We start from the raw sequence: 22,445 nt of genomic DNA, 5'->3' as shown, positions 1-22,445 counted from the left end.
GGGGGTTGGGGGGGGCCTCGCCCCCCAGTGTGATCCAGGGGGGTTGGGGCCTTCCCCCCGTGCCCCCCGGGGCAGGCCTGGGGTCCTCGTCCCCTCCTCGGTAGCCCCAGGCAGGGGGTGTTTGTGGGTACTTGGGGCCCCCCCGGCCCTGGGCTGTCGGGGCCGAGGGGGTGCCCCCGCCATCCCAGTCCCCCCAACCCCACCTGCCTGCCCCGTCCCCCAGGCCCTGCCGTCACCATGCCCCTGCGGCGCTCGGCCCGCATCCAGGGTGCCTCCTCCGGCTCCGGCTCCTCCACCGGGCTGGGCGCCGGCTCCAGCCCTGCACCGGGGTCGGCCGGGGTGCAGAGCAGCTCCCCACCGTCACCGCCGGCCCCCGACAGCCCGTGAGTGGGGGGCTCGGGGGGTGGAGGCCCAGCCAGCCCTCGGTTGTGCCCCACTGCCGTGCCATCGCCGCAGGGACCTCAGCAGCGGTGACTCCGGCAGCGACTTCGAGGACACGCTGCGGCTGCGCAGCAAGCGGGGACCCCACCGAGCGCTGAGCCACGGCCCCGTACGTCCTGCCCCCCCCCCCCTTCTGGCCACGTTCCTCGTCCTGGGGCTGCTCCAAATCTCTGCCATGTCCCCCTCCCACCAGGTCTCAAAGCGTCCCCGGAGGAGGGAGCCCAGCGGGGATGGGAGCAGTCTGGCCATGAGCAACCCAGAGCAAAACACGCTCTTCGAGGCCATCAGGTCGGCCAAGATCGCCGTCGAGGTAACCCCACTCACGCAGAACCGTGGGGGGCCCCAGCCGGCTCGTGCAGGGGATGAAGGGACACAGGGGGCGTCATGCGTCTCAAGCAGGGGACGCGGGTGTCCCCAGCTGGCCGCTGTTCGATGCCAGCTGTCCTGTGCCCGCAGACAGTGGTGGATGACTGGCTGGAGACCTACAAGCAGGACCGGGAGACGGGGTTCCTGGAGCTCGTCAACTTCATCATCCGCTCCTGCGGCTGCAGAGGTGGGGGGGTCCCCGCCGGGTGCTCTGTCCCCTCTGCACTGCTGGTGGGGCCCCCCCACTCGAGGCCGGGGACCCCTGTTTTACTCCTGGCTGCCCCGGCAGGCGTGGTGACCCCGGAGATGTTCAGGCACTTGCAGAACTCAGAGATCATCCAGCAGCTGACGGAGAAGTTCGACGAGGTGCCAGGCAGGCAGGGGGGGAGGTGGCAGCAGGGCTGGCGGGGGGCCCAGCTCACCCCATCTCCTGCAGGATTCGGCCGAGTACCCGCTCTCGCTGGGCACCCAGCCCTGGCGCCGTTTCCGGGCTGGCTTCTGTGAGCTGGTGGCAGCGGTGGTGCGGCGGTGCCAGTACAGCGTTGTTTATGACGAGTTCCTGATGGACGCCCTCATCTCCCTGCTCACTGGCCTCTCTGACTCCCAGGTGCGGGCTTTCCGCCACACCAGCACTCTGGCAGGTAGGCAGCTCCCTGGGGGGACTCCCCGTGGGCTCCCCATGGGGGTCCCCGCTGCCACCGCACCATCCTCCCAGCCATGAAGCTGATGACAGCGCTGGTGAACGTGGCGCTGGGCGTGAGCCTGCACCAGGAGAACAACCAGCGGCAGTACGAGGCCGAGCGGAGCAAGGGGCCCAGCCGCCGGGCCACCGACAAGCTGGAGGCACTGCTGGAGAAGCGCCGGGAGGTGAGCGGCGGCAGCGGGGGGCTGGGTGGCAATGGTGGGGGGCTGGGCCCCGCCTGAGCCCCATTGTGTCCCCCCAGCTCCAGGAGCAGCAGGAGGAGATCGAGAACATGATGAACGCCATCTTCAAGGGCGTCTTCGTGCACCGCTACAGGTCGGGGCTGGCCCAACAGCTTGGGAGCAGAAGGGGGTCTCGTGACTGGGGAGAAGGGACATGGAGCGTGGCATGGCTGGGCTGGGAGGGGACGGGGATGTGGCGCTGCTGGGGACCATGGTGTGAGCCCGGGTGTTGCCACACGCCGCAGAGACGTGGTGCCCGAGATCCGGGCCATCTGCATGGAGGAGCTGGGGATGTGGATGAGGAGCTATGCGGCCTCCTTCCTCACTGATGGCTACCTCAAGTACATCGGCTGGACCCTACATGACAAGGTGGGCCAGGGATGGGGGGCCAGGGGTGGGGCACCAGGGGCCACAGGGCCGGCCCAGGGGTTCCACTGACAGTCCCTGTCCCCGCAGCAGCGGGAGGTGCGCCTGCAGTGTGTGAAGGCGCTGCAGGGGCTGTACTGCTGCCGGGACACGGCCGCCCACATGGAGCTCTTCACCAGCCGCTTCAAGGTGAGCAGGGACCTGCGGGGGTCCCCCAGGTCCCTGCGGGCGTCCCCCAGGTCCCTGCAGGGTGTCAGCAACTGCATCCCCCTCGCCAGACCCGCATGGTGTCCATGGTGCTTGACAAGGAGCCCGACGTGGCCGTGGAGGTGGTGAAGCTGCTGACGCTGATGCTGGAGTGAGTGCGGGGCCAGGGCTGGGGGGGGGGACGTGGGGACACAGGGTCCTCCAGTGAGAGTGGGGACAGATGATGGGCCTGGAGGGCACCCAGGGGATGGGGTCCTGCTGTGAATGCAGGGCCCTGGGAACAGCCCCGCAGCGAGAACAGGGATGGGGGAGAGGGGCTGGGGAACGGGAGGAGCAGGGACCCCCACCGTTCCTTGTGCACAGGAACATGGAGGAGGCGCTGACAGAGGAGGACTGCCAGAGCGTCTACCCTGTGGTCTACGTCTCCAGCCGGGTGCTGGCCTCCGCCGCCGGGCTTTTCCTCTACCGCAGGTGAGCGAGGGCTGGTGCCTGGCATGGCCCATCCCATGCCAGGGGCTGGTCCCCAGCCCACCCCTGCCTGGCACTGGAGCTGCTGCCGCCGTCATCCAGCCACAGCCCCCGCAAAAAAGCCAAGCGTTTTCTGCCTGCCAAACCCTGACTCAGGCTCAGCTTCCTCCCTGCTCCACCATGGGGAGCATCTGGCAGGCGACCGGCAGAGGCCGGCAGACAGGCTACCTTCGTCACAAGCTCATTAGCACTGCCCTTAACCGGAACAGGGACTGGGACAGCAGCATCCAGCCCTGGGGTCGCTGCGGGACAAGCGCGAGCCCAGCACGCGCTGGGTCAGCTGCCCGGAGTCCCAGCCGCGCATCCTGCTCACACGCTTGCGCTCTTGCGCCAGCTTTGGCGCGCTCGGCAGAGAGGGGGCCGGCGGCGCCGTGTTTATCTCAGCACAGGCCTTGGCGGCTCTTGGCAGTGGCAGTGTTTGGGCTTGTCACGGCCCTGTTCCCCCGCACATCTGGGGCGGCAGCAGCTGTGTGTGGCGTCAGCCTGGGTCCTCCCTGTCGCCCGGGGCTCGGGGTTCAGGTGCCACGCCAGGGTGCGGGCCAGGGGGACCCCCGTGTCTGTGTCCCCTGGGCCTCTCGCCCCAGAGCAGGAGGTACATGGATTCCCCCATCTCTGTCCCCTGGGTTTCTGGTCCCTGCATGTCCCCCAGCTCTGTCCCCAGAGTGGGGGGTATGTGGGACCCCTGTGTCCCTGTCCCTTGGGGCGCTGTCCCCTGTACATCCTTCTCAGGTACTTGGGATCCCCATGCCTGTGTCCCCCTGGAGCTCTGTCCCCCTCACACCCAGCAGGGGCACATGGGACCTCCGCCTGACCCTGTGCACATGTCCCCAGGCTGCTGGACCCCCAGCGAGAGGTGGGCAGGGAGCCTTCTCATGATGGGGACAACAGGACCTTCTTCCGGCTGCTTCTGGCCTTCTTCATTGAGAGCGAGGTGAGAGCGGCCGCAGGGGGCCTGGGAGAGCGGGGGGGCCCTGCACACCGTGACGGTCCCCTGTCCCCCATCCCCAGCTCCACGAGCACGCAGCCTACTTGGTGGACAGCCTGTGGGATTGTGCTGGGCCCCGGCTGAGGGACTGGGAGACCATCAGCGCTTTGCTGCTGGAGGAGTCGCCCACCGAGGGTACAGCACTACTGGGAGACACTGGAACATGCTGGGACATCACAGAGGAGTCACTGGGAAACACTGGGATATACTGGGATGTCACTGAGAGACACTGGGATATGCTGGGACGTTACTGGGACCAAGTAGGCTACATTGGAACATCCTGGGACACCGTTGAGGTATACAGGTCCATTGCTGGGACGCACTGGGAGATGCTGGGATGACTAGGGTGTACTGAGAGATCACAGGGAGGCACCAGGATGCTGTTGCAATGCACTGGGATATACTGGGACATCACTGGAAGACACTGGGGTTGCTGTGGGACATCCCTAGGAGATGTTGGGACACTGCTGGGAGATGCTGGGATGTGATGGGGTGGCACTGGGGCATCACTGGAACACACAGGGACACGCTGGGATGTCACTGGGTTGTGCTGCAACATTGTGGGGGCACTGGTGGGTGGCTGGGGGACATACTGGGATTTGTTGGTATGCCCTGAGACACCCTGGCACAGCAGAGGGGGTGCCAGGCCGCCGCCCAGCCCTCCCATTCCTCCCCCCAGGCCTGGCAGACCGGCAGGAGAAGGCACTGGTGGAGATCCTGGTGGCCAGTGTGGTCCAGGCGGCCGAGGGGCAGCCCCCGGTGGGCCGCGGCCCAGCCAAGAAGGTAACGGGGCTGGGGAGGGGGCTGGGGAGGGGGCGGGGGTCCCCCTCGGGCCACCCTGAGCCCCCACTCTGCCCCCAGCCCTCGGCCCGGGAGCGCAAGGCACAGGTCGAGGAGAGAACCCGGCTCACCCACTGCCTCATCCCAGCCCTGCCCCAGCTGCTGGCCAAGGTGAGGGGGGGTGGGGACCGCCTGCCGCTGCCAGGGGCCTGGGGGGTCGGCACTGACACCCCCCGCCCCCCCCCAGTTCTCAGCTGATGCTGAGAAGGTGGCTCCGCTCCTGGAGGTGCTGCGCTGCTTCGACCTCAGCATTTACTGCACCGGGCGGCTGGAGAAGGTGCTGCCCCCTTGCCCCTCAGGCAGGATCCGGCCCCCCGGGGCTGGGGCAGAGCTGCTCTGACCCTGGGAAATGGGGCTGTGGGGATGGGATGCCGATGAGTCCCCTGGGTGTCCCCTTCGGGATGCTCTGCGTCCCTCTCCCCATTGGGAGGCTGTGTGCCCTGTGCCCCCCAGTAAGGGGCTGTCCCTCTTCCCCTGGGGGGCCCACAGCTGTCCTCATCCTCTCCGGGGAGCCGTACATCCCTGCGGGAGGCTGCAAGTCCCTTGTCCCCATGGGAGGCCCCGTGTCCCTCAATCCCTCCTGCAGCCCCCTCTCCCTGCAGCACTTGGAGCTGGTGCTGGGGCAGCTGCAGGAGGTGGTGGAGAAGCATGTGGGGCAGGCAGTGCTGGAGGCTGCGTCCCACGCACTCCATGCACTCTGCAACCCTGAGCTCGCCCTGCACGGCCGTGGGGACCTGGTGCGCAGCCGCCTTGCTGACCAGCTGGCCGACAAGTTCCACCAGGAGGTCACCGAGCTGCTCCAGGTAGAGGGGATGAGAGAGGGACCCTGAGGCTGGAATGGGGCTGGGGACTGCTGGAAACAGGACAGGGACCTGAAGATCAGGACATGGACCTGGAGCCTGCAACGGAGCTCGGGCCACCCCAGGGTAGGGACTCAGACTCCAGGACAGGGCTGGGGACAGGAGAGGGACCAGGACCTGTAGGGACAGCGATGGCCCGGGCAGGGATGGTGCATTGTTGGGGAAGAGCTGGTCTGAGGGGTGCTGGGTGGGGGAACCAGCAAGGGACCGCAGGGTGTCCCCAGCCTGGCATGGGTCCTGGACCCCGCACGGAGTGTCCCCAACCCCGGGCCCTGCCCAGGCCTCGTCCCTGGACGAGGAGGAGGTGTACAGCATGGCGGCCACACTGAAGAGGATCTCTGTCCTGTTCAAGTGAGTGTGGAGCCGTGGGGCCACACCACCCCTCTGCCCACGTCCCCAGGGGTCCCCCAGTACCCTTGTCCCGCTCCACCTGCCTCCCTTGTTCCCTGTCCCATGGCGTCCTGTCCCTCTGCCCGGTGTGTCCCTCACACTGCGTCTCCTGCCCCGTGTGCTATTCTCCATCTGCCTGTGCAGTGGTGTCCCATGTCCCGGTGTCCTGTCCCTTGCCCTGTGTGTCCCCTGCCCCATGTGCTCCCTGTCTGTCTGTCCCCCAGCATTCTGTCCCCTGCCCCACGTCTCCCCTCACCCTGCTGATGCCACTCTGTCCCTGCAGCGCCCATGACCTGACACCCTGGCAGCTCTTCAAGCCCTGCGCCCAGCTCCTGCAGCGCGCTGTGGACACAGGAGAGGTGCCCCCGCAGGTACCACCACGGTGGCGACACGGCAGGGACGTGGTGGGGCTCCTCAGCGCCATGGCCATCCCTTGCCCGCATCCGCCCCCCCAGGTCCTTGTCCCTGCCATCACCTGCCTCCATTTTCACATCCTCTGGGAGCTCTCTCACCTGCCCAGCACCAGTGTCCCTCAGGTGAGCGGGTGGCACAGGAGTGGCTTCAAGGGCAACTTGGGGCAGCCCCCATGTCCCTAAAGGCCATCGCGTCCCCCTGCCAGGAGCAGCTGCAGAGCCTGAAGACCAGAGTCACCTCCTTCTGCTCGCTGTGCCAAAGCTGCCTGTCTGACGTGGATGCCGGCGTCCGGGAGCAGGTACACAGGGGCTGGGGGGATGCGGTGGGGCAGCGGGGCCGGGCCTGGCGCTGAGCCCGTCCTCGTGTCCTCAGGCCTTTGTGGTGCTCAGTGACCTGCTGCTGGTGTTCGGGCCCCAGCTGCCACGGGATGGGCGGGAGGCACTGGCCCCACTGGTGCTGCTGCCCGACGCAGGGCTGCAGTCCCAGCTGGCTGCCTTCCTCATGGACCATGTCTTCCACCACGCCTGCAGTCACGAGGAGCTCTCGGCCACAGGTGCGTCCCCTCCGCGCATCCCAGGGTTGTCCCCTGGGATGCCCGTCCCCACACCGTCCCCTCCTGTCTCTGCAGAGGACAGCGAGAGCCACATCGAGGAGCTGCACCAACGCCGGGTGCTCCTGGCCGGCTTCTGCAAACTCATCATCTACGATGTGCTGGAGCTCAGTGCCGCCTCCGACGTCTTCAAGCACTACGCCAAGGTGGGGGGCGCGCAGAAGGGCTCTCCTGCTGTCCTCGCAATGGCTTGGGGTCATCGGGCCCTGTCACCTCCTCCCCAGTTTTACAGCGACTACGGGGACATCATCAAAGAGACGCTGAACTGCACCCGGCAGATCGACCGGCAGGAGTGGGCTCGCACCCTGCTGCTTAGCTTGCAGCAGGTACAGCACCGGCTGGGGGGCTCTGGGGGTCCCTGGGGTTGTCCAGGAGGCTCTGAGGGTCTCTGGGGAATCTGGGAGGTCTCCCGGGGAGTCTAGGGGTCTTTGGGGTGCTCTAGGGAGGTCGGGGAGGCTCCAGGAGATGTGGATGGGGTTTGGGGGGATGTCTCTGGAGAGGTCCAGGGGTCCAGGAGGCTTTAGGGGGGAAGTCTGGGAGACTCTAGAGGGGTGGGGGGCATCCAGGAAGCTTGGGGGCTCCAGGGAGGTCTGGGGGTCTCCAAGGGGTCCCACACTGACCTTCTGCCCTTGTGCAGCTGATGACGGAGCTGCTGCTGCAGCAGGGCCCTGAGATCCGGGCGGCTGAGGCTTTCCTGGAGATCCGGGACCTGGCGCGGCGTTTCTCCCTCCTCTTCAGCCTCCATCAGCTCCGCAACCGCCCGGCACTGCTCAGCATGCACAAGTGCGAGGGGCTAGGGGGCTGGGGGGGCCGGGGAGCCAGGCTGGGGCTCAGCCTGCCCCCTCATCCCTCTGCCCCGGCCAGGGAGGGGATCCAGTTTGCCTTCCAGGAGCCTCCGGGCCCTGGGCCGGGGCTGCCACCCCTCAACCTGCCCTTCCTGGAGGTGCTGAGTGAGTTCTCACCCCGGCTGCTGCGCCCCGACAAGGCCCTGCTGTGAGTGGGGGAGCATGGGTTCCTGGGGGGGGGTCCCATTTGGGTCCTCAGTGGCCATGTGGGGTCCCCAGCGGGGTCCTCAAGGTCCACGTAGGATCCTCGGGGTCAATGTTGGGTTCCCCAGGGACGCGTGGGGTCTCCAGGGGCCAAGCGGTGTCCCCCAGCACCCCACAGGTTCCTGGTGCCACGTCACCCACGTGTCTCCCCGTCCCCCCACAGCCTGGCCTACCTGGAGAAGATGTGCCAGGAGCGGCAGTGGCTGGCGCCGCGGGACACGCCATGGCCATCCCTTGTCACCTACCGCAACTCCCTGCAGACGCAGGAGGAGGGGGGCTCAGTGAGCAGCCGCAGCTCAGCCCCCCGCCTGCGCCCCCTGCCCGGTTCCACTGCCAAGAGACCCCGCCTGGACGGTGAGGCAGGGGCTGAGCCCCGGGGAACCCCGTGTCCTGGGGGCTGCACCACCCCCAGCAGGCAGGCTGGGCTGTGCAGGGCTGGGGGGGCTTGTCCCGCTCTGTCCCTCACTGGGGGGGCCCTGGCCGGAGGCTGGGGCCAGTCTGAGGCTCCCCAGTGCAGAGCCAGGGTCACTGCGGGGCGGGGAGCTGAGAGGCGGCAAAGGGGGGCTCGTGTCGGCACCATCACCTGAGCCGGACTGCGCTTGGGAGGGGACGGGATTGGGTCTGGGGACGGGGACAAGGACGGGGCTCAAGAATGGGGACAGGGTGTGGGGACGGGGACAGAGCTTGGGGACAGGGATTGGGTGTGGGGATGGGGCAGGGGTCCCCGTGCTCAGCCACCTCCCACAGCCCCCTTGGAGCACCCCAGCTCCAGCCCATGGCCGAGCAGCCGCCTCCCCAGCCCAGCCCTGACCTCCACCGTGCTGCGAGGTGGCCCCCGGCCCCCCCTGCCCTGGCCACCAGCACAGGACCCCGGCTCCGACCCCAGCCTCCTGCAGAGGTGAGTGGCTGGGGGCGAGCCCCCCCCAAACCGGGTGCCCCCCTGCCCAGGGCCCCCCCTCATTCCCCATCCTCTCCTCCCTACAGCAGCTCCCTATCCCACCGGCGCAGCAGGATGAACCGGTGAGCGAGGGCCAGGGGGCACTGGGTGGGCGTGGGGGGGACCGGGGCTGCTGGGGCTCATGTGGTGGGCACTGGAGAGGGACCAGGGTGGACACTGGGGCTGTGGGGGGAGAGTCTGGGGGGGGTGCCCTCCATCCTGCACCTCCCTCCCTCCCCTCTCCCCCAGGCTCAGCCTGATGGTGGAGGAGAAGGAGGAGGAGAAAGACGAGGTGACAATTGAAGAGGAGAGCAATGAGGAGAACACCCCAGAGCAGGACAGGGTGAGGCCACCCCCCCAGGGCCCCCCCAGCCTGCTTCCCCTGCAGGGGTGCAGCTGGCGGTGCCCTGGGGTGCCCCCCCAGCCCCAACCTGCCCCCCCCCAGACTCTGCTGGCCTCCCAGGACCGGCTCCGGGACCTCTTCGACTCCACCATCCTGGGCATCGAGGTGAGCTGGGGGGAATGCACGGGGTCCCTGGGGAAGAGGGACCCCAAAGGAGAGCCTTCCCCCCCACTTTGGGGGGGGGTCTCACAGGACCCCTCTCCCCACAGGATGCCTGAGCGAGGGAGCCCTGCCGGCGCGGAGCAGTTTGGTGCCTGTTTATTGTTGTTACAAGCCCAGATCTGGGGGAGCCCGGCTCCCCGGGCCCTGTTTGGTGACGGTTAATAAATACTTGGTTGACACCGGCATCGGGGCGCAGGTTCCTCTTTCGGGGCGCAGGTCCCCAGTATCAGGGCGTGGGTTCCTGGTGCTGGGGGTCCGCAGGGTGGGGTCTCGGCAGGGGGGACCCCCTCAGAGGCGCAGCACATAGGAGTCGCTGTGGGTGAGGTAGCGCACCCAGCGGTGGGGGGGCCCAGCTGGCCCCGGCAGCCGCACGAAGCGGACGTGCAGCCCGGAGCAGGTGTGCGCGGGCAGCTCGAAGGCCAGGTTGGCTGGGCCCAGCTCCAGCAGCGACGCACGGCTCAGCCCCGGCACCTCCAGCTGCGGGGAGGGCGTAGTGATACCAGGGATGGCATGGGATGCCGGCTTCCTGCCCCGGGCCCCACAGCTGCCCCCTCCAAAGGGGACATGGGTCCCTGCCCAGCCCCAGGCCCCACAGCCACCCCCGCAAGAGGGACAGGTACCCAAAGGCTCCCCAAGGAGGGGGGGGACAGGTCCCTGCCTGGCCCCCCACACCCCTCAGCCCCCCCGGCCCTCACCTTGAAGAGTGCGGAGAGCTGTGATCCCCCCTGGCAGCGCGGGATGTCCCAGCGGATGGACTTGGTGCTGGGCTGCAGCTCAGCCGTCTGCTCAGGGCTGCTCAGCTCCTGTGCCAGGCTGGGGGGCGCAGGGGGCGTGAGGGGGTGACAAGGTGGGGGACAGCCCCCAGACCCCCAAATGCCGGCACCCACCTGCTCACTCCCTTGGGCACGGGCAGCTGCAGGCGGACGTTGAGGGCTTGGCTGGAATTTGGGGTGGGGGGGTCAGGGGTCAGGCTCTGCCGCGGCCCCCCTGGCCCCCCTGGCCACCTACCTCTTTGGGGGCAGGTCACAGCGGAGCTTCAGGTACAGCCGGAGCCTGCAGAGAAACAGGGATGATCAGAATTGGGGTCACCCCCTAGGGATGGTCAGAACGAGGGTGACACCCCCAGCCCCCCCCTCACCTCCCCGTGGGGTCCTGGTCCACAGTGGGGAAGAGGCGGAAGGGCAGAGGCGAGGGGATGTCGTCCGCCAGCTGGTACTGCATGAGCGTGAGCTGGGGGAGACGGGGCTCAGGGGGGCTGTGGTAGCCCCACCACATCCCCTGGTGTCCCCAGTGTCCCCCGGTGTCCCTCACCTCCCCCTGGCCCGGGGTGACCTTCAGGACCCTCCCGCTCTCGAACTCGTCCAGCTTGACTGAGCTGTGGAAGGCGCATTCGTCCACCCTGACGGCTGTGCCATAGCCTAGGGGGGCAGAGAATGGTGCTACAGGATGGTGGGAGGCAAAGCAGGGGGTAGGGGGGGTGCTGGGGGGCAGCCAGGGGTGTTAGGAGGGTGCCGGGGGGCAGAGGAGGGTATTTGGGGGTGCTGGGGGGGGCTCACCCCGCAGCTCCGACTTGCCCACGCAGAACTCCTCCGTCAGCCCGATGCGCATCTCTGCGGGGACAAGGATGGCGTGGGGTCACCCCGGGGGACGGCCCTGGCTGTCCCCAAGCCCTGGTGCCCCAGCCCTGGCCCCCCCTTACCCACACAGCTGGGCAGGTAGCACTTGAGGCGGATTTCCCCCTGGACGTCCACCTTCATGGGTGTCCCCTGGGGAGAGGAGACGTGGGCTGAGCTGGGAAGGGCAGGGGGGTGGATGAGACTTCAGGGGAACACGGGGGTCCCGGGGGCGGGGCAGAGCCAAAGCACCCAGGGGACATGGGGTGATGCTTTGGGGACACACGGAGGGGGGGTGGCACAAGGCAGGGGGTCCCCATCCCCACTCACATTGGCGGCGATGACCACTGTCAGCCTCTCCACCACATCCACAAAAAGCTCATTCCTGGTGCCCTGTAGCCAGAAAACAGGGGTCAAGGCTGGGGGGGGGGACAAGAGGGGGACACAGGGACATTGGGGGGTCCTACCTGCTCCCCCCGGGGCGGCAGCACGGGGCGGCTGGCAGCCGAGCTTGGGGCCACCCTGCTCTGCTGCGTCTCGGCGCCGAACTGCAACGACACGGCGGGGGACACAGGGTTTGGGCACCCCAGCTGGGCTGAGGGGGCTAGGAGGGGCGTTGGGGTGTCCCTGGGTCCTCACCAGCCCGATGGAGCCGAGGTCGAGGAGGCTGAAGGGTTTGGTGGCCACGGGCTCTGTGTGCATGAAGTTGCGCAGCACCTCGGGCGCTGTGGTCTGGATGTAGCCATAGTCCTGGGGGGGCGGAGGGGGCTGTCACCCCCCCGAAGCTGTCCCATGTGGCCCCTGGAGTGTTCTCTGCCCCCCCCCCGAACTGTCCCCTGTCCCCTTCCCTCTAGGGTGTCCCAAATGGGTGTTCCGGCGTGGTCCCCGTCATCCCCTGGGCTACCCCCAGGCCCAAGGGGGTCCCCGCCATCCCAAGGGGTGTCCCCAGCCCCATGAGGTGTCCCCAGCACCCCCAGGCGTGTCCCCAGCTCCCCCCGGCAACGTCCCCACCAGCATCTCATCCAGCAGCTCGTAGATGAGGGCGAAGTTGAGGCTGACGTTCTTCTCGCTGAGGGGCCCGCAGAAGTCCCGCAGCAGCGTCACCAGCCTGTGGCAGGACCCGCGGCCATCAGGGGGTCCCCAGCTCCCCCTGCTGCCCCCCCCAGCCCCCCGGCCCCTCATACCTGTCGAGGAACTCCACCAGGGTGAAGGGCGATGCGTCCGGTGTCGTGGTGGCCACGAAGTAGAGCCCCGCATGCCGCACGTGGACAAAGTGCCGGCCCTCGTGTGCCTGGGGGGGGGAAGCAGAGCTGTGACCCGCCGCGGGACCCCCACGGAGCCCCCCGTGTCCCCCTCAGCCCCCCTTACCATGAAGACAGGGGCCTGGTCCCCTGGCAGCGAGGTGATCCTGCGGTAGAAGGCGTCAGCGAGGTCCGTGCTGGTGCCGCAGGTCTCCCCGCGGACTGGGGGGGGGTTAAGGAGAATGGGAGGGACACGGGGGGGCCCTGGGGAGCCCCCCAAGCGGGGGGACCCCCGGGGGTGCAGGGGGCGGAGGATACAGTCCTTGTGGATGAGCCGGTCGCCCTTGGAGGAGAGAATGAAGATCTGGGACAGCATCGCCGGGCTGGCGGGATGGGGAGGGGTTAGCCTGGGCCCCCCAGGGCCCCGCACCCCGCCGAGCTCCGCGCACCCCCAGGCCGCCTGCCCGAGACCTCCCACCCCTCGGCCCTGCCCCAGAGTCCCCAGCGCCCCCCCAGGCACCTGAGCCCCCCGGCCCCGCGCCCCAAGATCCCCCCACCCTCCCCCGGGGCGCAGCACCCCCCAAGCCGCCCCCGGCTCCTTGTACCCCGCCAGGCCGCCGCCCCAGCGCCCCCCCGGCCGCCCCGGCCGCGGCCCCTTTAAGAAGGGGCGTGCCCAGGGCCCCTCTGGGACCCCCGAACCTGCGCGGGGTGACCACGCCTGGCGGGTGGCGGTCACATGACACCGCCGACAGGGGCGCGGGTCGGCGCGCCCCGCTATTGGCCGGCGGCGCGAAGGCGTGGCCTGCGCCGGACTGGGCGACGGCGGTCACGTGGTGCCGGTTTTCGCGCCACTCTTGGTTGCGGCGGCGGGAGCCCGAGCAGCGGCGGCGGCGGCGCCGGGACTGACCCTCGCGAGGACCCGTACCGGCACCGGCACCGGCACCGGTACCGGAAGTGGCCCGGCTCGGCCCGGCCCGGAACCGGCTTCGGCATGGCGCCGCGCGACTACGCTGCCGAGAAAGGTGCGGGCGGGCCGGGGGGGGGAGATGGGCCGGGCCGGGGCCGGGGGACCGGCCGGGGCGTGACCGAGATCCCCCCTCCAGAGAAGGCGAAGCGGTTCCTGCAGGACTTCTACCGCGATGGCGCCGACGGCGGCAAAGAGTTCCCGTACCGGGAGCAGCTGGTGAGAGCGGCCGCCCGCGTCCCGGGGGACCCGGGCCCGGTGGGGATCCGCGGTGCCGGTTGTCGCCGTGAGACTCCCCCCCGAGCCGACTCGGAGTCCCCGTCGCCCCCCCGCGCTGGGGCCGGCCCCCCCATCACAGCGGCGGCCCCCCCGCCGTGGCAGCCGGGGATCCCTCCGGTCACCCTGCCCCGGTTGGGGTCCCTGCCCTGTCCCCTGGTGCGGGCGTCCCCGTGGCCGGTTTGGGGTCCCCACGCCTCCCCTCGCCCCCCCAGACGGCGCTGGCCCACCGGGAGCGCGTGGCGCTGTACGTGGCGCTGGACGACGTGGCGGAGGACGACCCCGAGCTGGCCGAGGCCGTCTGTGACAACGCCAAGCGCTACAGCCGCCTCTTCGCCGACGCCGTCCATGAGCTGCTGCCGCTCTACAAGGAGCGCGAGGTGGGGGCTCCCCGGGCAGGCGGGGGGTGAAGGGGGTGCCCCGGCGGCCCCCTCTGACATCCCCCCTCCTCCGATGTCCCCGCGTCCCCAGGTGTCCCGCAAGGACGTGCTGGATGTGTACATCGAGCACCGGCTGCTGCTGGAGCAGCGGGGCCGGGACGCAGGGGATGCCCGCAGCCCCCAGAACCAGTACCCCCCTGAGCTGCTGCGGCGCTTGTGAGTGCGAGGGGGGGGCCGCACGCCCCCTGCGTTCCCCTCTGACCCCGGTCCTGCTGCCCAGCGTCCCCGGGGAGCCCCGTCTCCTCTCTAACCCGCACTACCAATTCCCTGCCTCTCCTGGGGCCCCCTTCCATCCCTGTGTGCTGCCCCCAAATCCAACCCTCTCCTCTTTTATCCCCCATTCCGATCCCTGCCTCAGCTGCCTCCCCACTGATCCCGGCCCTTTCTGTCCCCCCTGTCCCCAGTGAGCTGTACTTCAAAGCCCCCTCCACTGCTAAAGCCCGTGTGGTCCGCGACGTCAAAGCCGACTGCATTGGGAAGCTGGTGACTGTCCGCGGCATCGTCACTCGTGTCACCGAGGTCAAGCCCATGATGGTGGTGGCCACCTACAGCTGCGACCAGTGCGGGGCTGAGACCTACCAGCCTGTAAGCGCAGAGGAAGGGTCCTGGGGTGGGCGCGGGGGCCCTGGTCGGCCTGAGCCCACCCCCTCGGCTCTCCCCAGATCCAGTCACCCACCTTCATGCCACTGCTGATGTGCCCGAGCCGCGAGTGCCAGACGAACCGCTCGGGGGGGCGGCTCTACCTGCAAAGCCGTGGCTCCAAGTTCATCAAGTTCCAGGAGCTGAAGATGCAGGAGCATGTGAGTGGGGGTGGGCCAGGACCTTGGGGTGTCCCCGTGAACCCCGGCCGCAACTGCAGGGTCCCGTCTCTCCTGGGCTTCCTCCCCTTCCCTGCTCTCCCCCGGGGCCGGTCTGGCTCTGTCAGGGAGCCAACAGCAGTGGTGCAGCGCCGCTGTGTCACCTCCCCAGGGTTTCGTGGAGCTCGGGGGCTGCGGTGGCCCCAGTCTCCCCCTGAGGTTTCCGCAGCGTGGGGTGGAGGGGGACAGTCCTCCCCCAGCCAATGCAGCCCAGCCCTGGGTCAGCGTTGTCACCGCCAGAGACAAGGGGGTGACACGTCTGTGTGGCTCTGTCCTGCCTTGTCTGCTCCAGTCCGTACTGGTGCAGGGGTGGTTCAGGGATGGGGGCAGAGTCCGGCAGTGCCCCCCAGTGCTGCAGGTCCCCAGCCCTGTCTGTCTCCACAGACTGACCAGGTGCCAGTGGGGCACCTTCCCCGCTCCATCAGCGTGGCCGTGCATGGGGAGAACACGCGCCTGGCCCAGCCCGGGGACCACGTCAGCGTCACCGGTGTCTTCCTGCCCCTGCTGAAGACCGGCTTCCGCCAGATGGCCCAGGTGAGCACTGAGGCAGTGAGTGGGGGGGCTGCGTTGGGGGCCCACGGCTGCCCCCGACCCACCACCACCCTCCTCTCCCATAGGGTTTGCTCTCCGAGACCTACCTGGAGGCCCACTGCATCGTGAAAATGAACAAGAGCGAGGAGGATGAGTCAGGAGCTGGGGAGCTGACCGAGGAGGAGCTCCGGCAGATCACGGGTGAGGCCATCAAGCAGCCGGGACATGCCCAGCTGGGGGTGAGCAGGGCCTGGGGCTGCCCCATGGCAGGGCAGGCGGCCGCCCCACGGCTTCCCTCGCTGCCTTCACAGAGGAGGACTTCTACGACAAGCTGGCCTCCTCCATCGCCCCCGAGATCTACGGCCACGAGGACGTGAAGAAGGCGCTGCTGCTGCTGCTGGTGGGCGGCGTGGATCGCAACCCCCACGGCATGAAGATCCGGGGTGAGGCCGCACGCTGTGCTGGGGTGGGGACCTTTGCCAGGGCTGTCCCCCCATCCTGGAGGAAGGCCTGGGGGTCCGGGATCAGCCAAGGGTCCGGGAGGTTCGGGATCAGGGCATCCTGCTTCACATAGGCAGGTTTGGGGGATGGGATTGGCCCTGTGGGACCATGGAGGGAATCGGCAGCCGCAGCTGAGAGATTTGGGATGGGGGCACAGCAAAGTGGCACAGAGGGAGCAGATTTGTTCTCCCACTTCTGCCCCCAGGAAACATCAACATCTGCCTCATGGGCGACCCCGGTGTGGCCAAGTCGCAGCTCCTGTCCTATATCGACCGCCTGGCACCCCGCAGTGAGTACCGGGCTCCTGGGGGCGGAGGGTGCCCGCGCCCCCTGCCTCACTCCACCGCTCTCCTCTGCCCCCAGGCCAGTACACGACAGGCCGGGGCTCCTCGGGCGTGGGGCTGACGGCGGCCGTGCTGCGGGACCCCCTGACGGGGGAGCTGGCGCTGGAGGGGGGCGCACTGGTGCTGGCCGACCGGGGCGTCTGCTGCATTGATGAGTTCGACAAGATGTTGGAGGCCGACCGCACGGCTATCCACGAGGTGATGGAGCAGCAGAGCATCTCCATTGCCAAGGCGGGCGTGCTGGCCACCCTCAACGCCCGCTGTGCCATCCTGGCCGCCGCCAACCCCGCCTATGGCCGCTACAACCCCAAGCGCAGCCTGGAGCACAACATCCAGCTGCCCGCCGCCCTCCTCTCCCGCTTTGACCTGCTCTGGCTTATCCAGGACCGCCCCGACCGCGACAACGACCTGCGGTGAGCAGGGGGAGCAGTGGGGACGGCTGAGGGGTGCCCTGGGGTGGGTGTGGGGCTGGGGGGGGAGGCTGGGAGCTGTGGGGTGAGCGTTGGGTGCTGGGGGCGCGTGGGGGGCTGGGCCGGAGGGAGCATGGGACGTGCAGGAGGGCCATGGGGCTGGGCTGGTAGTCACGGGGCAGCCCTGGCCCCGCTGCCAGCCCCGGCCCCGCTGCCAGCCCCTCTCTGCCCCACAGCCTGGCCCAGCACATCACCTACGTGCACCAGCACAGCCGCCAGCCCCCCTGCTCCTTCCAGCAGCTTGACATGAAGCTCATGAGGTGAGAGAGGCCGCGAGTCTCTGCTGGCTCTGTCCCCGTCCCCCCGCCCCCGCTGTCCCCTCACCCTGCCTGTCCCCCAGGCGCTACATCGCCATGTGCAAGCGGAAGCAGCCAGTGGTGCCGGAGGCTTTGGCCGACTACATCACGGCCGCCTACGTGGAGATGCGGAAGGAGGCCTGGGCCAGCAAGGACACGACCTACACCTCAGCGCGCACCTTGCTGGGCATCCTCCGCCTGGCCACCGCCCTGGTGAGCCCCGGCGCGGGCAGGGACGGGCAGGTAGCCCCCAGGACAGGGGCAAGCGTACCGGCAGGGCTTCCAGTGGTCTCAGGGGGCACCCGGGCGATGTCACAGGGTGCCAGTGGCTGCACTGGGCAGGGTCCCGGTTGCTGCTAAACCCCCCCTGCTCCCACAGGCCCGGCTGCGCCTGGTGGACGTGGTGGAGAAAGAGGACGTGAACGAGGCCATGAGGCTCATGGAGATGTCAAAGGACTCGCTGCTGGGGGACAAGGGACAGCAGAGCCGGTGAGCAGGGGACAGTGCCCCTCCCTGGGCCCCAGCCTGCCAGGAAAGGGGGTGGCAGCACTGGGGGAGCCCTGACCCTGCGGTCGCCGTGGGATGGGTGGGGAGCAGGTGGCAGTGCCAGGGTCCCCCTGACTCTCGTGTCCTCCCCGCCCCAGGGTGCAACGTCCGGCCGACGCCATCTTTGCGGCGGTGCGGGAGCTGGCGGGGGGCCAGGGCCGGGCCGTGCCCTATGCCGAGGCCCTGCAGCGCTGCCTGGCCAAGGGCTTCACCCCTGCACAGGTCCAGGCCGCGCTCCAGGAGTACGAGGAGCTCAACGTGCTGCAGGTCAACCCCGCCCGCACTCGCATCACCTTCGTCTGAGGTGGGGGACACGTGGGGCCACCCTGCAGCCCCCCCATGGGGCAGGGGCTGTGCAGGGATGCAGCCGGACACGGGGACATGTCCCGTGTCTCTGCTGCGTCTCATGGCCCTTCACCTGCCCCAGTCCTGCTCCCCTCATTACAGCATCTTGTTAAGTGCTTTTTTTACCAATAAAAAGGCTTTTCTTACTGGTTTTGGTGGCACCACCAGCCTGGTCCCCACCCCTGGGCCCAAGTTCCCCCCCTTGGGCCCCCATTACCCCCCCTAGGACCACGCTCACCTGGTCCCAGCTCTCCCAGGGCATTGCACGAGGCCGGAGCCACAATTCCCATCCTGGCGCCGATTTATTGGGGGAGTCTCCAGGACAGGGGGCCGCAGTCCTGGTCTGGAGTCCCCCAGGCCCAGGGCGGGCTTCAGGGCATGGCTTAGGGGGTCCCCAGTGTCCTGTCCCCCCTAGAAGAAGAGGCCCCGCATGCGGCGGCCGATGCCCTGCCGGTCATAGAGGATGTTGAACTTGTTGACGAACTGGTTCATGGTGTTGCAGGTCTTGGTGATGGTGCCCAGGTAGGCCATCAGCCCCACGTCGTTGCATTGCTGGGGGGGAGTGGGGGTTACTGGGCTGCTGGGCCCCCCCAGACTGCATCTACACCCCCCTCAGCTGCAGCAGCCCAGGGGCCACCAACAGCACCGGTGGCAGAGGAGATGCAGCTCTGCCCCATCGTGTGCCCCAAGAAGGACGTGGGGACCCGGCCGCCCCGCCCCCACAGCCCCCCGGGGACACCCGAGGGCCCCCCAAGCCATCACTCACATCGTAGAAGTCGGTCTTGAACTTGTCGGTGCTGAGGACGGGCAAGCAGTGGCACAGGGCATAGGCTTCACGCAGGATCTCGTGGTTGAAGGGCACCTCGCCTGCAGGGACCGCGTCAGCCTCGGGGACCCAGGGAACAGCCGGGTCCCTTGGGGACGGGCCTGGGGCCCTCCTGCATCCCCTCCTGGGCACAGGGGACAGCCCTCCTCCCCTGGGAACACCCCAGGGCCAAACCTGCCCCGGCCCCGCTCTGGGACAGCAGGGAAAGCCCAGGGAGAGCGGGGACAGCCCTGTCACCGTCCTGCGGCAGCGGGCACAGCCCTGTCACCAACTCACCTGCCTCGGAGGCCCGCACGTACTCCAGGATCAGCTTCACCCGGCTGTGCAGCATCTTGATGGCGCTGTGCTGGGCGATGAGGTGCTCGGCCACTGTGGGGGTAAAGGGCCTGCATCCCCCTGTGTCCCCATGTCCCCGTTCCGCCCTGCCCTCCCCAGGCAGCTCCAGCCCCTCCAGGCAGCCCAAGAGCTGTGTCCCTGCAGCTCCTGTCCCCGTGTCCCTTCTCCGGGGCCGCGTCCCCATGTTCCCCACACGTCTCCATCCCCCCGCATTCCCTGCGCGCCTCCCCCCACGCTGGGACCTGTCCCCACCCCACACTGTCCCCCCTCGTCCCTGTCCCCCACCACGTCCCCCACCTGTGGAGTTCTCCCCGCTGCCGGTCGCCGTCATTCGCGCCACATGGTCGACCCCGATGCGCTCGGCCTCCTCGGTGGCCAGGGTGTAAGTCAGCTCCGCAAACAGCATCGTGGCCTGGGGGGGACGGGACACAGGAGGGGTGATGGGGGGGCAAGACAGCCCCATGCCCCCTCCCTGGACCCCCAGAATCCCTATGGCCTCAACCCCAGACCCCCCAAGTGACCCCCCCAGCCCCAGTATAACCCCGGGGCCCCCATGGCTCCCCTGGAGCCCCCGGGTCCCTAGCAGCCCCCCCCCGCCCCGGACAACCCCCCTCCACCCCAAACTCCCAGCCCTCCCAAGGACCCTCAACAAGCTCCCTGGATCACCCACCCGCCCCAGGGTCCCCCCCCCCCCCCCCCGGGCCCCGGCAACCCCTGGATCCCCAGGAGCCCCCCCAGGAGCCCCCCAGCCCCATTTCCCCCCCCAGCACTGACTTACCTCCCCGTTGATGATGTCAATGACAGACTCAAAGACACTGACGGGCAGCTGGGAGGGAAGAGAAAGAAGTGTGTTTGGGGGGGCCCAGACCCACGCTGGGGGGGGTCCTGAGGGCCCCGCCATATGACCAGATCTGTCCTCATCTTCTCCCACTCACGTCTGTGTGCTTTGTCATGGGGTTCAGCTTGAGGAAGAGGGGGCTCTCGATGATTTCACACACCTGGAGTGGGGGGGGGGGGTCAGGATGGGGTGCACACCCTCCTCCCCACATCTGCCCCCCCCCCCATCCCCCCCGCACTCGCCTGCTTGTGGACATGGATGTCGGAGGGGTCGGGGGGACCCCCGGTCGTGTACCAGCCCAGGAACTCCAGCTCCTTAAACACCTGCTTGACTGGGGAGAGACGGGGGGCCCATCACCCCCCACCCCCAGCCTGGGGGGGCCCACAGACCCTCTGAGGGCAGTAAACAGACGCCACCTCTACTCCCACCCCCCTCCCGACAGGCCCTATCCCCCCACCCCCCCGCCAAGGCAGCCCCTCAGCCACAGCCCAGGCCCAACCCCAGCACCCCCTGCCCCTGGGCAGCCCAGGACCCCTAGGACTCCCCCTCAAGGCCCCCTGGGGCAACCCAGAACCCCCTGGGCAGCCCAGGACCCCCTAGGACTCCCTGGGACAGCCCAGAACCCCCTCGAGCAGCCCAGGACCCCCAAAGCAGCCCAGGACCCCCCAAAACCCCCCAGGACCAGCCCCGGACCCCCGTCCCCCCTCACACTGCTCCTCCTTGGTGTAGTAGTACTCCTTGTCGATCAGAACGTGCCCGTCCATCGTGTGCGAGAGCAGCTCGAAGGAATTCATCACCTCAATGTTGCGGCCCTCCTGCCGCCCGATGAGGGCCCCGATCACTGTGGGGATAGGGGGGGCACGGGGGGCTGCCACCAGGGTTTGGGGGCCACCACCAATGGCCCCTACCCAACCCTGCACTGGCCTCGGCCTCGGTCTCAGCCTTGTCCTGGGGGGGCCCCAAACCAGCCCCAGGCACCAGCTGGGCCCAGGCCAGGGCTGTGGAAGGCACGTGGAGACCCCTGGGGGACACGGAGGCCAGGCTAGGGGCTCGGGGAGATCTGGGGGGCTCTGGAGAGGCTGCAGGGGGGCTGCGGGGGACCCTGGGGGATGCAGGGGGCTGGGGAAGACCTGGGGGGCTCCGGAGAGGCTGCAGGGGGGCTGTGGGGGACCCTGGGGGACGCAGGGGGCTGGGGAAGACCTGGGGGGCTCCGGAGAGGCTGCAGGAGGGCTGCGGGGGACCCTGGGGGCCCATGGAAGCCACTGGAGGGGCTCTGGAGGGCCCCAAAGGGCTGTGGGTGACCCCAGGGTGCTGTGTGGGTTCTGGGAGGTGCAGGGGAGCTGCAGGGACCCCGGGGAGTTCTGGGGAGCTGCGGGGGACCCTAGGGGGGCTCTGGGGGACCCCGGGGGGCTGCGGGGGACCCTGGGGGGGCTCTGGGGGGCCGTAGGTACCTTGTCCGGGGCGCCCCTCCTGCGAGCGCATGCGGATCCAGTGGTCGGAGATGTTGAGGATGACGAGGGGGTGCAGGGCCACCGAGACGCTGCCCGTCACCCCCCCGGCCATCACCGAGGGGGTGGCTGCGGGGGGGCCGTGAGCAGGCGGGCAGCTGGGGGTGGGGCTGGGGGCTGGGGGCGGGGCCACAGGGAATGTGGGCGGAGCAATGGCCTGAGGCATGGTCACAGGCCAGGGCAGGACCCGGGGGGTGTGGGCGGGGCAAGGGCAGAGGGGCAGGACCCGGGGTGCAGGCGGGGCAAGGGCAGAGGGGCGGAGCCCCGGGGTGTAGGCGAGGAATGGGGAGAGGGGCGGGACCCGGGGTGTGGGCGGGGCAAGGGGAGAGGGGCGGGACCCGGGGTGTGGGCGGGGCAAGGGCAGAGGTGCGGGGACCCGGGGTGTGGGCGGGGCAAGGGTCCAGGGGCGGGGCCCCGGGGTGTGGGCGGGGCAAAGGTCCAGGGGTGGGGCCCGGGGTGTGGGCGGGGCAAGGGTAGAGCGGCGGGACCCGGGGGGTGGGCGGGGCAAGGGTAGGGAGCCGGACCCCGGGGGTGTGGGCGGGGCAAAAGCGCGGGGCCAGGCCGAAGGCAGCGGGGCCCCGGGAAGCGACCGGCCGCTCGGGGCGGTCCCGGTGCGGCCCCGCAGCCCCGGCGCAGTGGCGCCGGTCCCCTGTGCCGGGGCGGCCCCGCGGGCGGTACCTGCCACGTCCACCTCCATCCCGCCGGCCCCGTTGCTCCCCGCCGCGGAGGAACAGGCGCCGGCCGCCGTCGCCGCCATCTTGGCTCGGCCGGTCCCTGCCCGGCCGCCGTACGCCACGGCTCTGCGCATGCGCGGGGGGAACAGGGATGAATGGGGCAGGGCGCATGAATGGGACAGGGCGCGCATGCGCACGTGGCGGTGTCGTCCCCCCCCGGCTTGACCCACGGTATCCCCCCTCACAGGGCCTCCCAGTCCATCCCAGCGCCCCCCAGTCCCTCCCTAATGCCTCCCAATCCATGCTAGTGCCCCCCAGTCCCTCCCTAATGCTTCCCAATGCATCCCAGTGCCTCCC

General features: G+C 69.3%; 4 protein-coding genes across 6 annotated transcripts; 2 read left to right on the top strand and 2 right to left on the bottom strand.

Moving 5' to 3' along the window:
• The first annotated feature begins 447 nt into the window (after nucleotides 1–447).
• On the top strand, nucleotides 448–9,665 carry STAG3 (STAG3 cohesin complex component). Its single transcript, XM_087777752.1, has 32 exons — nucleotides 448–550; nucleotides 635–751; nucleotides 898–994; nucleotides 1,097–1,173; nucleotides 1,244–1,448; nucleotides 1,523–1,674; nucleotides 1,752–1,825; nucleotides 1,977–2,100; nucleotides 2,188–2,286; nucleotides 2,376–2,455; nucleotides 2,668–2,775; nucleotides 3,664–3,763; nucleotides 3,841–3,952; nucleotides 4,497–4,600; nucleotides 4,679–4,768; nucleotides 4,845–4,934; nucleotides 5,260–5,460; nucleotides 5,798–5,868; nucleotides 6,191–6,278; nucleotides 6,363–6,443; nucleotides 6,527–6,619; nucleotides 6,694–6,874; nucleotides 6,950–7,077; nucleotides 7,156–7,257; nucleotides 7,569–7,714; nucleotides 7,796–7,924; nucleotides 8,144–8,334; nucleotides 8,728–8,878; nucleotides 8,965–9,000; nucleotides 9,167–9,260; nucleotides 9,363–9,425; nucleotides 9,530–9,665. Exons 2-32 carry the CDS (start codon nucleotides 689–691, stop codon nucleotides 9,536–9,538), a joined length of 3,339 nt encoding a protein of 1,112 aa, XP_087633878.1. The 5' UTR covers nucleotides 448–550; nucleotides 635–688; the 3' UTR covers nucleotides 9,539–9,665.
• On the bottom strand, nucleotides 9,563–13,152 carry AP4M1 (adaptor related protein complex 4 subunit mu 1). 3 transcript variants are annotated; one of them, XM_087777747.1, is made up of 16 exons: nucleotides 13,036–13,152; nucleotides 12,655–12,719; nucleotides 12,464–12,558; nucleotides 12,280–12,386; nucleotides 12,107–12,203; nucleotides 11,735–11,845; nucleotides 11,563–11,643; nucleotides 11,426–11,488; nucleotides 11,182–11,248; nucleotides 11,039–11,092; nucleotides 10,794–10,900; nucleotides 10,621–10,712; nucleotides 10,491–10,535; nucleotides 10,370–10,420; nucleotides 10,178–10,295; nucleotides 9,563–9,959 (listed from the first exon to the last, which is right to left on the bottom strand). In XM_087777747.1, the coding sequence occupies exons 2-16, from the start codon at nucleotides 12,710–12,712 to the stop codon at nucleotides 9,771–9,773; spliced, it is 1,335 nt and encodes a 444-aa protein (XP_087633873.1). In that variant the 5' UTR covers nucleotides 12,713–12,719; nucleotides 13,036–13,152; the 3' UTR covers nucleotides 9,563–9,770. The 3 variants fall into 3 exon arrangements, with proteins under 3 accessions (XP_087633873.1, XP_087633874.1, XP_087633875.1); XM_087777748.1 differs by lacking the exon at nucleotides 13,036–13,152 and adding an exon at nucleotides 12,942–13,033; XM_087777749.1 differs by lacking the exons at nucleotides 12,107–12,203; nucleotides 12,655–12,719; nucleotides 13,036–13,152 and having other exon boundaries at nucleotides 12,464–12,498.
• On the top strand, nucleotides 13,051–18,057 carry MCM7 (minichromosome maintenance complex component 7). The gene is made up of 15 exons (XM_087777746.1): nucleotides 13,051–13,358; nucleotides 13,440–13,519; nucleotides 13,792–13,956; nucleotides 14,048–14,172; nucleotides 14,421–14,601; nucleotides 14,679–14,816; nucleotides 15,258–15,407; nucleotides 15,491–15,605; nucleotides 15,716–15,847; nucleotides 16,111–16,194; nucleotides 16,269–16,662; nucleotides 16,896–16,979; nucleotides 17,060–17,228; nucleotides 17,395–17,504; nucleotides 17,660–18,057. Exons 1-15 carry the CDS (start codon nucleotides 13,073–13,075, stop codon nucleotides 17,862–17,864), a joined length of 2,418 nt encoding a protein of 805 aa, XP_087633872.1. The 5' UTR covers nucleotides 13,051–13,072; the 3' UTR covers nucleotides 17,865–18,057.
• Nucleotides 18,058–18,189: 132 nt separating this feature from the next.
• COPS6 (COP9 signalosome subunit 6) lies at nucleotides 18,190–22,221 on the bottom strand. Its single transcript, XM_087777751.1, has 10 exons — nucleotides 22,093–22,221; nucleotides 21,358–21,483; nucleotides 20,616–20,747; nucleotides 20,149–20,237; nucleotides 20,004–20,066; nucleotides 19,847–19,894; nucleotides 19,366–19,480; nucleotides 19,009–19,101; nucleotides 18,673–18,773; nucleotides 18,190–18,458 (listed from the first exon to the last, which is right to left on the bottom strand). The coding sequence occupies exons 1-10, from the start codon at nucleotides 22,169–22,171 to the stop codon at nucleotides 18,318–18,320; spliced, it is 987 nt and encodes a 328-aa protein (XP_087633877.1). The 5' UTR covers nucleotides 22,172–22,221; the 3' UTR covers nucleotides 18,190–18,317.
• Between the last annotated feature and the right edge of the window lie 224 nt (nucleotides 22,222–22,445).

This window comes from Nipponia nippon, unplaced genomic scaffold (genome assembly GCF_047370975.1).
Source record: "Nipponia nippon isolate SJK-2023a ecotype South Korea unplaced genomic scaffold, ASM4737097v1 scaffold_41, whole genome shotgun sequence".
Taxonomy (NCBI): domain Eukaryota; kingdom Metazoa; phylum Chordata; class Aves; order Pelecaniformes; family Threskiornithidae; genus Nipponia; species Nipponia nippon.
Note: the sequence above shows the minus strand (reverse complement) of the source record. Positions and strands in the feature narration are given on the sequence as shown.

What these genes read in the sequence shown, in the direction of transcription:
- AP4M1 (XM_087777747.1), bottom strand. Translation starts at nt 12,712, where the DNA reads ATGCTGTCCCAGATCTTCATTCTCTCCTCCAAGGGCGACCGGCTCATC. An exon ending in CAGTGGTCATCGCCGCCAAT is followed by an intron (nt 11,249 to 11,425) that starts GTGAGTGGGGAT and finishes TCCTCTCCCCAG; the next exon opens with GGGACACCCATGAAGGTGGA. An exon ending in GTGCCCAAGGGAGTGAGCAG is followed by an intron (nt 10,296 to 10,369) that starts GTGGGTGCCGGC and finishes TGCGCCCCCCAG; the next exon opens with CCTGGCACAGGAGCTGAGCA.
- MCM7 (XM_087777746.1), top strand. Translation starts at nt 13,073, where the DNA reads ATGACACCGCCGACAGGGGCGCGGGTCGGCGCGCCCCGCTATTGGCCG. An exon ending in TCCCGTACCGGGAGCAGCTG is followed by an intron (nt 13,520 to 13,791) that starts GTGAGAGCGGCC and finishes TCGCCCCCCCAG; the next exon opens with ACGGCGCTGGCCCACCGGGA. An exon ending in CTTGACATGAAGCTCATGAG is followed by an intron (nt 16,980 to 17,059) that starts GTGAGAGAGGCC and finishes CCTGTCCCCCAG; the next exon opens with GCGCTACATCGCCATGTGCA.
- COPS6 (XM_087777751.1), bottom strand. Translation starts at nt 22,171, where the DNA reads ATGGCGGCGACGGCGGCCGGCGCCTGTTCCTCCGCGGCGGGGAGCAAC. An exon ending in CCATGACAAAGCACACAGAC is followed by an intron (nt 19,895 to 20,003) that starts GTGAGTGGGAGA and finishes CTTCCCTCCCAG; the next exon opens with CTGCCCGTCAGTGTCTTTGA. An exon ending in TTGACATCATCAACGGGGAG is followed by an intron (nt 19,481 to 19,846) that starts GTAAGTCAGTGC and finishes CGTCCCCCCCAG; the next exon opens with GCCACGATGCTGTTTGCGGA.
- STAG3 (XM_087777752.1), top strand. Translation starts at nt 689, where the DNA reads ATGAGCAACCCAGAGCAAAACACGCTCTTCGAGGCCATCAGGTCGGCC. An exon ending in CCTTCTTCATTGAGAGCGAG is followed by an intron (nt 3,764 to 3,840) that starts GTGAGAGCGGCC and finishes CCCCATCCCCAG; the next exon opens with CTCCACGAGCACGCAGCCTA. An exon ending in AGGATCTCTGTCCTGTTCAA is followed by an intron (nt 5,869 to 6,190) that starts GTGAGTGTGGAG and finishes CTGTCCCTGCAG; the next exon opens with CGCCCATGACCTGACACCCT.